The sequence below is a fragment of the Pan paniscus genome, chromosome 1, assembly GCF_029289425.2.
Source record: "Pan paniscus chromosome 1, NHGRI_mPanPan1-v2.0_pri, whole genome shotgun sequence".
NCBI classification, from domain to species: Eukaryota; Metazoa; Chordata; class Mammalia; order Primates; family Hominidae; genus Pan; species Pan paniscus.
Window position 1 is genome coordinate 183,995,316 of NC_073249.2, and position 11,306 is coordinate 184,006,621.

The following is an 11,306-nucleotide window of genomic DNA, read 5'->3' on the forward strand; positions in this document are numbered from 1 at the left end:
ACATCTCCTCGGTAATCAGTTGAACGTGAATGTTCTCTGTATTTATACTGGCTATTGGTACTTCTGTCAAGATTTCCTTTTTCAAAGCACTGTGGCAAACGGGATCTCACTTGATCCTCCCAATAAACTCATGAATGAAGAAGGTGGCAATCATCAATCCCCACTTTTCGAATTAAGAAATTGAGCCTCGGAATTCGAATTCTGAGCAATTCCAATTCCAGGATTCGGATCTCACCCTCTAAAACCTAGTAGCTGTTGCAGAAAATATAACGGGAAAAAGCTTTTGTTAGCCGTAAACACCACCCACCCCGGTGTGGCTCCGCCCCTGCCCCGCCCCGGCACCGGCTTGCCCCGCCCCGCCCTCTACGCGGTTTTCCAGCCATCCTCTCTGCGCACGCGCGGCCGCTCCTGCGGGCGGAAGCCTCCTGGCGCTCGGCCCTGCGCCCCTCCCCCCGGCGCGCGGCCCCGCCCAGGACGAGGGGCGGTGGGCACGCAGCGCTGGGTCCAGTGGTCGGGGGAAGGCGAGGATTACCCTCCCGGAGGCGTTGTCTGCGACTCGGCGGAGGCTCCAACTTCCAGTGGCCCTGTCGGGAAAGGTACAGACTCCCAAGCCCCTTGGTCGGCGGCTCCAGCGGCCGCCATTTTCCTCCAGGAGAGGGAAGAGGGCAGGAGGCGGGGGCCGTCCCCTGGGGCCGGGCGGGCCGGGGCGGGGTCGGGGGGCCGGGCGGTGGAGGGCGGGCCCGGCTGGCTATGGGGCCCGGCCCCCTGGCCCCAGGAGCGGCTGCTGCGGCGGAGTTAGGCCGGCCGCAGTGGGAAAACCCTGGGTGCCCTCTGGGTCTCAGCGTCCCATTAGGACGGTTCCGCGCTGGGTGCCCTACGCCGCAGAGTGGGCAACGCTTTCACAGGGGTCTTTGCATTTCACCCGCACACAGCAGCTCCTGGAGGGAGGCCAGGAAAACACTTAACCCATTTTGCAGACAGAAAACTAAGGCTCAAAGTGGGGAGGAGACTTGCCCAGGGACACCCAGCGAGGTTGTGGCCTTGGGACTCGGTTCCTACTCCCCCACATCCAGCGCCCTTGCCACCAGACCACTCTGCCTCACCTGGCAAAGGATGGGGCGGAGCTAAAGGATTAGAGGAGTAACTGGCAGGGTATTTTTTGTTTTGTTTTGTTTTGAAGATCTGCCTCTTTCTGTACCACCCAGATCAGAGCCTCCTAAGAAATATCCAGAAGTCAAGCCATGGATCCACCTGCACGTAAAGAAAAAACCAAAGTTAAAGAATCTGTCAGCAGAGTTGAGAAGGCCAAACAGAAATCAGCCCAGCAGGAGCTGAAGCAGAGACAAAGAGCAGAGGTGAGATTAAGGCGGAGGCTCTGTATGCCTGTAGTCTGCTGGAGATGATGCTGGAATAGAGAAACAGCAGAAAGGAGAACTGACAGCGAGCCATACTTGCCTCCAGGCAGGATAGGTGTTCTCCCAGGTTTAGAGGGGACAACACTGAGGTTCAGAATGGTGAGGTGGCAGCCCAGAATCACATGCCAAGTTAGTGTCAGAACCCCAGTCTGGTGCGGAGCTTTTGTGGTAAGAGATCCAAGGGAAGGAAGAAAGGAAAAAAAATGATATGTAAGGGGAAAGAAGGGGTCAGAATGAGAGAGAGCACGCAAGTGTCAGACACCCCCAGTACAGATGTTCTGGATTTGGTGCGGAAAGCAGCTACTCATGCCAGGTAGAGGCCCAAGCTTTAAACTCACCAGTGTGTTCCTTTGTTCTCTCAACGATTACAATCAACTTGAGAATAAAAAGCTTTAAACTTTACCCTGCCAATATTGAGCCACATACAGACATAAGTATTTTATTTTAGTATTTAATGTCAGGGAAAATCTTGCTGGTCTCTTTTTCCCTCTTTGTTTTGTTTATCTGTCTGCTTTGTTCATTTCCTGTCTTACATCCTTTTACCTCTCCATGGACAACTACTTTTTTTTTTATACTTTTACATTCAAATATATTAATAGATATCCTTGAACAATATACAATAGTATTTTAAATTTTTACATTAATAAAATTCCTGCATTTTATTTTGCATTTTGCTTACATTGTTTTTTAGAACTATTCATGCCAATATAAGAATTTAGTTTATTCTCATTAATTTTTATAATAGTTTATTTTATGCATCCATTTTACTTAGTATATTTATTCATTCTTACAGAGATGCACATTTAAATTATTTATAGTATTTTTTGCTATTACAAACATTGCTGTAGTGAAAAGCTTTTAGGTGTCTCCTTTGGCACCTGCCTTAGAATTTGTATAGGTTATTTAACTAGAAAAATTACTGGGTACATTCTCAATTTTACTAGACATTGCCACATTGCTTTTTTTTTTTTTTTTTTTGAGATGGAGTCTCTTTTTACTTTTTATTTTTTATTATTATACTTTAAGTTCTAGGGTACATGTGCACAACATGCAGGTTTGTTACATATGTATACATGTGCCATGTTGGTGTGCTGCACCCATTAACTCGTCATTTACATTAGGTATATCTCCGAATGCTTTCCCTCCCCGCTCCCCCCACCCCACAACAGGCCCTGGTGTGTGATGTTCCCCTTCCTGTGTCCAAGTGTTCTCATTGTTCAGTTCCCACCTATGAGTGAGAACATGCGGTGTTTGGTTTTTTGTTCTTACAATAGTTTGCTGAGAATGATGGTTTCCAGCTTCATCCATGTCCCTACAAAGGACATGAACTTATCCCTTTTTATGGCTGCATAGTATTCCATGGTGTATATGTGCCACATTTTCTTAATCCAGTCTATCATTGATGGACATTTGGGTTGGTTCCAAGTCTTTGCTATTGTGAATAGTGCCATAATAAACATACGTGTGCATGTGTCTTTATAGCAGCATGATTTATAATCCTTTGGGTATATACCCAGTAATGGGATGGCTGGGTCAAATGGTATTTCTAGTTCTAGATCCTTGAGGAATCACCACACTGTCTTCCACAATGGTTGAACTAGTTTACAGTCCCACCAACAGTGTAAAAGTGTTCCTATTTCTCCACATCCTCTCCAGCACCTGTTGTTTCCTGATTTTTTAATGATCACCATTCTAACTGGTGTGAGATGGTATCTCATTGTGGTTTTGATTTGCATTTCTCTGATGGTGAGTCTCTTTTTTTTTTTGAGACGGAGTCTTGCCCTGTCACCCAGGCTGGAGTGCAGTGGCACGATCTCGGCTCACTGCAACCTCTGCCTCCCGGGTGCAAGCAATTCTCCTGCCTCGGCCTCCTGAGTAGCTGGGATTACAGGCGTGCACCACTGCCTTGGCCTCCCAAAGTGCTGGGATTATAGGTGTGAGCCACTGCACCCGGCCGATATTGTCAACTTTTAATTTTTGTTAATCTGATTCATTCATTAAATATTGGCCAGGCGCAGTGGCTCACACCTGTAATCCCAGCACTTTGGGAGTCCGAGGCAGGCGGATCATGAGATCAAGAGATTGAGACCATCCTGGCCAACATGGTGAAACCCTGTCTCTACTAAAAAAAAAATTAGCTGGGCGTGGTGGTGCGCGCCTGTAGTCCCAGCTACTCAGGAGGCTGAGGCAGGAGAATTGCTTGAACCCAGGAGACGGAGGTTGCCGAGATTGTGCCACTGCACTCTAGCCTGGGCGACAGAGCTAGACTCTGTCTCAAAAAAAAAAAAAAAGAAAAAAAATTGAACTGCTAGTATGTGCCAGGCACTGTTCGAGGAATTTGAGTCACATGATGACAAAGCAGAAAAGAATCCCTGCCTTCATGGATCTTGCATTCCAGCAAGGGGAGGCAGTAAACATAATAAGTAAACTTACTAGTGCATTTGAAGTTAATCTGTAAACTGAAATCTATCTTTGGGTTAAGGCAGACCCCCTGAGAGCTGTGGTCCTTTACCTTCCCATTCCCACCTGGATCCGGGTCCTCAGATGATGTGACTGCATTGTGCTTTGGTGAACAATATGAGGGTTGCTATAAGAAACAGCCCTGAAGCAGGAGAACAGAAGCTACAGATAAGAAAACCATTGATCAGAGAAATGGCGATATAGCCAAGGGAGCTCTCACTGGAGGAACAGAGCTATCTATACTTCCGTGTACAACAAATGCTCTGGGAAATGGAGAACCAGTTGCCAGCCCATATGTGGTTACCTCACACCAATCAAAAGTGACTGTGGAGAGCACCCCCAATTTGGAAAACCAAATGAAAATGGAGTATCTCTGTTCAGAATGAAAATTTTGAAGAAATTATAAATTTACCCATTGGATCGAAACCATCCAGATTAGATGTCACTAACAGTAAGAGCCCAGAAATTCCTTTGAATCCAATTTTGGCCTTTGATGATGAAGGGACGCTTGGGCCCCTGGCTCAGGTAGATGGTGTTCAAACACAACAGACTGCAGAAGTTAAATGCGTATTTTTTCTGAAAAACCAAAGTCAAAATTTAACGAGAATTTCTATAATTAATGGAATTCCTTTCATGCTATAAAAGAGCATCCCCTCTTCCAGTTTTCTAAAGATTTCTTGACCATCATTTTGAAAAGATTTATTTAAACTAGCTAAAGACAACAGACAGGATAGCTTTCCTAATAATTTTCATCAGTAGAAAAAAAATACTCCTCATTCTTCAGTACTTTAAAATGGCTTTTTCCAGTGTGCTCCTTCTTAGCAACTTAGTATTTTTCTGCATTATTTAAAAGACAAGAGCATTTGGCTATAAAATGATTGACTAGGATTGACTAGGCATGATTTTTTTTCACATAAATAGTTTGGTCTTAAAGCTTAACAGCTTAAAATTGGCAAAAAAAACTTGTGCCTTTTACCATGTAATACTTGAAAAGTAAGTACCTCTTTGCTACAAGTAGAATGAATAGGGAAAAGTTTAAGCCTGTTTTTTAAAAAATATTATTTTAAAGAGCTCTATTTGTAGAGGCAAATTATAGGCAGATTACCAGTTTCTTATAAATACAAACTTGTACATGGACATTCTGCAAACCCAGCTGTCATATTCTTGCAACTACTTTTGCAAAAGCATACTAAAAGGTTTTAAAATGTGAAAAAACATTATTTTTTCAGAGCAAGAAAATAATTTACTGTTGTCTTCAATAACGTGTAACGTTTTTCCAGATAAACTAATCAAATAAATTAGAACAATGTGAAAACATTGCAAATTTGTCATTAGATGCATTCCTTCTAACGTTACCAGGGGAGGATGTTAACTGATGATTCAAGGCTGTTTCTGAAGTCTGTATGTTGCTACTGTCCCCGGTGATGGTGGGACTTAACCTCTGTCCTACTTGATCACAAATTATGTTAGGGGGAAATAAAGATTTAATATTTCATTAAATAAAAAAGAAATTTGGTTTTGCTCATTTAAGAGCAACAAGAAAATGGTGGTGTGTTGACTGTGTTTGGCCGCAGGGCACAGACCTTTATGGAAGTCCTCGCTCCGCACGGCACCCACCAGCTTTTCACCTTTCATTCTTATTCTTCACTTTTGCTGCTGAGCCTAGCTGTACAAATTTGCGCTTTCATTTGTTAATGTAAATTCAATTTATTTTACCATTTTAGAGACTACTAATGATTAAATGTAAGAGAGGACACACATGTTTTTATGTGGAGTGTTAAAAAAGATAAATTTATACCACTGTAATGTGCTGGATTTATTAAAAGAGATTGGTTAAACTGCTAGGTTGAATGAGAGACTTCCTCTATTGTACTCTTTTTTTTTTTTTAATCCAAGGATATTGTCTTTAGTAACAGCTTGTAACTTGTTAAAACATTAATTTGGGGTTTTTCCCTATTCTTAGTTGTCTATGTACACATAGTAATTATGTTAAAATCCGTTTTTAAAAAAAACAGCCCTATGAAACTGTCCTCTGTGCATATTGTAAGGATAGATGTTGAGGACATTGTTCATGCCCTTATTGACACCCTTCTGTAAAGTTCTACAGGTTAAATTTATTTGTCTGACTTCAAATCTCAGCTCCTCCATAAATCCCAGTTCTTCCATGTGACGTTGGACAAGATACTTAACCTCTCTGAACCCCCAGTTCATCAGTTCCTCCTTGGTAAAATGAGGATAACATCTACCTCAGAAGACCATTAAAAGGAATAGAAATACCATGTGTAAAGCCTGTAGCGCAGTACTTGGCAGAGGAAGCATTTGATAACTAGCAGTGATTATGATCAGCAATAATCTTGTGTTTCCAAGCAGGCAGCCTGCTCTTATTATGTGGACCCTAAATTGAACAACTGCTGAGTTCCTGTTGACCTGCTGAAATGCAACGTTGCTGCACTCAAGCAGCAGCTGGCCCCGTGCAGCTCTTGAGATGTGCCAGGACCGAGCCAAGCCTACACATGCATAGCCACATGTAGTCCTCACACCAGGGCTCCAAAGCAGGAGTTATTGTGACTCCCATTTAACCTTGGTTAATCCGATATGTAAAATATATGGCCTTGTGAGGTAGGCAGTATTATCCTCACTTCAAAGGGATGTGAGTAGAGTCCTGTAGTTAAAGAGGGGCAGGCCTGTGGTCTAAACATCTTCTGACTTTTGTCTGTTGTTTTTTGCCTTGCCCCCTACAGCTGCCTTGCTGTTTTTTTTCTGTTTGGTTGGTTGGTGTTTTTGTTTTGTTTTGAGACGGAGTCTCGCTCTGTCACCCAGGCTGGAGTGCAGTGGCACGATCTCGACTCAGTGTAACCTCCGCCTCCCAGGTTCAAGCAATTCTCCTGTATCAGCCTCCTGAGTAGCTGGGATTACAGGCACCCGCCACCATGCCTGGCTAATTTTGTATTTTTAATAGAGATGGACTTTCACCATGTTGGTCAGGCTGGTCTCGAACTCCTGACCTCAAGTGATCCGCACACCTCGGCCTCCCAAAGTGCTGGGATTACACATGTGAGCCACCACACCCATCCTGTTTTTTTTGTTTTTAATCTTTATTGCCTGGAATGTAATGCAACAAGACCCTTTGTGGGGAGGAAGAGACAGTTTCTATTCAATTCTGCAGATGCCAGATTCCAGAAAGTTAGATGTGAAGGAGAGATGTGGGAGGTGAATGGGAACGGAAGGCACATTGGCAGTGGAAGCACCGTTTGACACTGCTAGGGTCCGTTTCCTTCTTGACTGAGAGTCATTCTTTGGCCTGGACACCCTGACCCATTGTGAGTCTCCTCTTTCTCCTACCATCTTGCCTCCTTGATCTGGAGGTCTCTGAGAAGCTATTTAATTTGCATCTCAGTCCCTAGTACAGTAATGTGCAGATTAAAAATGCTCAGTAAATACTTAGTGAATGAAGCAAGCAGAGGTTTTCAAATATATATGTATATATGTGGGCCCGGGCACAGTGGCTCACACCTGTAATCCCAGCACTTTGGGAGGCCAAGGTGGGCAGATCACGAGGTCAGGAGATCGAGACCATCCTGGCCAACATGGTGAAATCCCATCTCTACTAAAATACAAAAAATTAGCCAGGCGTGGTGGTGCATGCCTGTAGTCCCAGCTACTCAGGAGGCTGAGGCAAGGGAATCGCTTGAACCAGGAGGCGGAGGTTGCAATGAGCTGAGATTGGGTCACTGCACTGCAGCCTGGTGACAGAGCAAGACTCTGCTCACAAAAAAAAATGTGTGTGTGTGTGTGTGTGTGTGTGTGTTAAAAGTATATTTATATAATGTGTGTGTGTGGCTTAAGAATAAAACACCCAACTATAGAATGTGACCAGTAACTGGGAAGCTTTGTGTACCCCTTTCCTGGTCATGTACCTCACCCTTCCCACCAGCAGTACCCTCTTTGCTGTATTTTATGCTAATCATTCTTGCTGTTCTACGTTAATTTACTGTCTGTGTACCTCTAAATATTTTGTAGTGTAACAATATATTGTTTTGAATGTTTCTGACCTTTTATATATGTTACCGTGACTGGCTGTCTTCACTCAGCCTTTTTTTAACCATTCAAGTTTATTTATTTTTATTATGGTAAAATATACATAAAATTTACCAGTTTCATCAGCCGCATTCTGTGTTTCAAGAATCATTTGCGGTAGTGTTAGTAACTATTTTCATCACTGTGTAGAATTCCATTTTTCTTAAAGATGACAGGAATATTCAAGCTTTCTAGTCAGTTTGGATCATTTTACTTTTCCTAGGAACTTGTTTCATTTAGGTTGTCAAATGTGTTGGCACGGAGTTCATAATGTTTCATTTTCATTTCTGTTATGTCAGTAGTTTTCTTTCTAGTTCCTAATAATGTTTATTTGTGCCCACTCCCTTTTATGTTGATCTGTCATGTCAGAGGTTTGCAAGGTTTTTTTTAGTATTTTCAAGGAACCATCTTGTAGTCTTGGTGATCCTCTCTATTGTAGGTTTGGTTGCTTTTTCATTCGTTTCTGCTCTTTATTTTGTATTTTCTATTTGTCCCACTTCTAAGTTTCATTTTTTCCCCCTTCCTTGTCTTTTCAATTAATCGAGTTATAGCTCCTCTACACACACACACACTCTGTCTTTCATTTTTTTCTTCTACAAATTAGGAAGTTTTGTGATCTGTTTCTGTTCTTAGTGGGTGGATTAATTAAGAATAAAGAAAGATGAGGAATAAGGTGTAGTTACCCTGCCTTTCACCTGAGGATGTCTCTTGCTATCTTCTTTCCATCACCACTGCCTGCTGTAGACGATATTCCCACGACCTCCTTTCTGGACTGTTGTAACAGATGCCTCCTAAAGCACAGAAAGAATCAATGTTGCTTATGGCTGGGCACAGTGGCTCACGCCTGTAATCCCAGCACTTTGGGAGGCTGAGGCGGGAGGATCACATGAGGCCAGGAGTTGGAGACCAGTCTGGCCAACATGGTGAAACCTTGTCTCTACTAAAAATACAAAACTTAGCCGGGTTTGGTGGCGGGCACCTGTAATCTCAGCTACTTGGGAGGCTGATGCAGGAGAATTGCTTGAACTTGGGAGGCAGAGGTTGCAGTGAGCTGAGATCATGCCACTGCAATCCAGCCTGGACAACAGAGCAAGACTCTGTCTGAAATATATATATAGCTCATATATATATGCGATATATACATACATATATCGCTTATATATATGAGCTATATATACATACATATATATAGGCTTATATTATAGGTTATATATATAGGCTATATATACTATATAGTATATATACTATTAGTAGTATATACTTTGGGAGGCCAAGGTGGGAAGATCTGTCACGTCAGAGGTTGCAAGTATACCATATACTATATATAGTATATATACACTATTAGTATATATAAGCTATATAGTGTATATAGCTTATATATATACTGTATACAGTATATATAGCTTATATACACTATATAGCCTATATACACTATATAGTATATATAGCTTATATACTATATATAGCCTATATATACTATATAGTATATATACCATTATTATATATATGTATACACTTTGGGAGGCTGAGGCGGAGCTGTCATGTCAGAGGTTTGCAAGTATAGTGTATATATATTAGTATATATAAGCGATAGTGTATATAGCTTATATATTATAACATATATATACGCTACTTATAACTTATATAAGCTATATATACTATACATAGTATATATATACTATATTCACATTGCTTCCCTGCACATTTATCTTTGCTGGCTCTCCAGAATCTGCCAGATAAAATCCAGATTCCTTGGCATGACATTTAAGACCCCAACATAATTTTCTTGCTTTCTCCAGCTCCCCAACCCCTACTCTATAATATCCTTTATATTGGCATACTTGAAGTTTCCAGAACAGACTCTATACTCTTCCATTACATTTATTTACACATAATATCCTCCCCCACCACCTGTCATGTCCCATGATAGATTTTAAACTGAGATGGCCAATTTGCAGCCTTACAGAACTAGACCAGAAGATTATTTGTGGATAAATCTGATCTTCCTATATGTAACTTCTACTTCACTGGTTCCTCAATCTCAATTGGCCACATGCTTGCTGAAGAGACTTGTTTTCTTCTTAAGGGATCCTACTAATCCCTTAAAGACCAAATCAAGCCACCTGCATCACTGCTGCTGTCTTGATTCTCCAGATGGAACTAATATCTAACTTTCCTATTCCCAGAGCACTGTCCCTGCATTACCACTACTGGTGAAATTTTGGTATTTTCAGAAGGCACCACCTGTTATGTCAGAAGATGCGTTGTGCAGCTGCTTCCATTGCTAACAGATGTATCTCTTTCTCTCATTCAGATCTATGCCCTCAACAGAGTCATGACAGAACTGGAGCAGCAGCAGTTTGATGAGTTCTGTAAACAGATGCAGCCTCCTGGAGAATGAGGCCCCAGGTTCAAACCAGATGGGATCCTGAGAGCTTTGAGAGGGTGTTGCCAGTTTTAAGCTGAGATGGCCCATTTGGAGCCTTACAGAACTAGACCAGAAGACATTTGTGGATAAATCTGAACTCACTTCCTGTGTGTAACTTCTAACTTCACTGGTTCCTCCCATCTGAATTGGCCGCATGCTTGCTGAAGAGACTTGTTTTCTTCTAAGACAGTGGTTTTGTTTTTTGGGTTTTTTAAAAAAAACAAAAACAAAAAACAAAAAACACACAAACACTTTTTCTATTGTTTGAGAAAAATCATTGTTTCTCATGAAACTCTATATCTTCTCCAAAAATACAAATAAAATACTAATAAAATGTTCATTTGCTCATACTTTAGCAAGTGCCTAGCCGTAGAAAATGGAGTACAAAGTAATGTGATAGGTAAGAAAAGTTGAGGTGAGCAGAAGGCACCCTCTCTCCTTCAGGAGCTTGGCAGAGAGGAGAGAAAGAACATGACTGCTTCCGGTTTTCATTCTTCCTGGGGCTAAAACTTTGCAGACCTTGCTGATCTCTAGTTTGTAGGCACGCAGATAGAAATATGTGACCCCTTTACTCCCAGATGAGTCACTAGTCAGGGTTAGAGGCCTAGAAGCTAGGATTCCCTCACCAGTGATGTGGAGAGCTAGCAGCAGGCTTGCATCAACAGCAAGAGGGGAGTGCAGGTGCTTTTTGTTTTTTGTTTTGGTGGCTGCCTTATCAGACCTAGAAATGGATTTATGGTGGAAATATTCAGACGTCCCTCAGAAACCAGCCACCAGCCCTCCGCCATTCAACAGCCATTTTTAGGTGTAGAAATGTAAGGTTGTTTCTGCTGCTGACATTTGTATCAAGAATGGTAGTTCATACCTGAATGCTTAGCTGTAGAGTTCTTTTAATGCTGAGCAAAAGAAGAGATTGTTCTTCCAGG

General features: G+C 42.1%; 1 protein-coding gene across 2 annotated transcripts; it reads left to right on the forward strand.

Moving 5' to 3' along the window:
• Window positions 1-387: 387 nt before the first annotated feature.
• Window positions 388-10,718, forward strand: SVBP (small vasohibin binding protein). Of its 2 annotated transcripts, none has more exons than XM_034962857.4 (3): window positions 388-596; window positions 1,206-1,355; window positions 10,267-10,718. In XM_034962857.4, exons 2-3 carry the CDS (start codon window positions 1,242-1,244, stop codon window positions 10,351-10,353), a joined length of 201 nt encoding a protein of 66 aa, XP_034818748.1. In that variant the 5' UTR covers window positions 388-596; window positions 1,206-1,241; the 3' UTR covers window positions 10,354-10,718. The 2 variants fall into 2 exon arrangements, with proteins under 2 accessions (XP_034818748.1, XP_063457433.1); XM_063601363.1 differs by having other exon boundaries at window positions 449-596; window positions 1,181-1,355.
• The last annotated feature ends 588 nt before the right edge of the window (window positions 10,719-11,306 follow it).

Bases quoted from the DNA above. Each gene is read 5' to 3' on its own strand.
- SVBP (XM_034962857.4), top strand. From the start codon at position 1,242: ATGGATCCACCTGCACGTAAAGAAAAAACCAAAGTTAAAGAATCTGTC. The intron at 1,356-10,266 runs GTGAGATTAAGG...TCTCTCATTCAG, and splicing joins AGCAGAGACAAAGAGCAGAG to ATCTATGCCCTCAACAGAGT.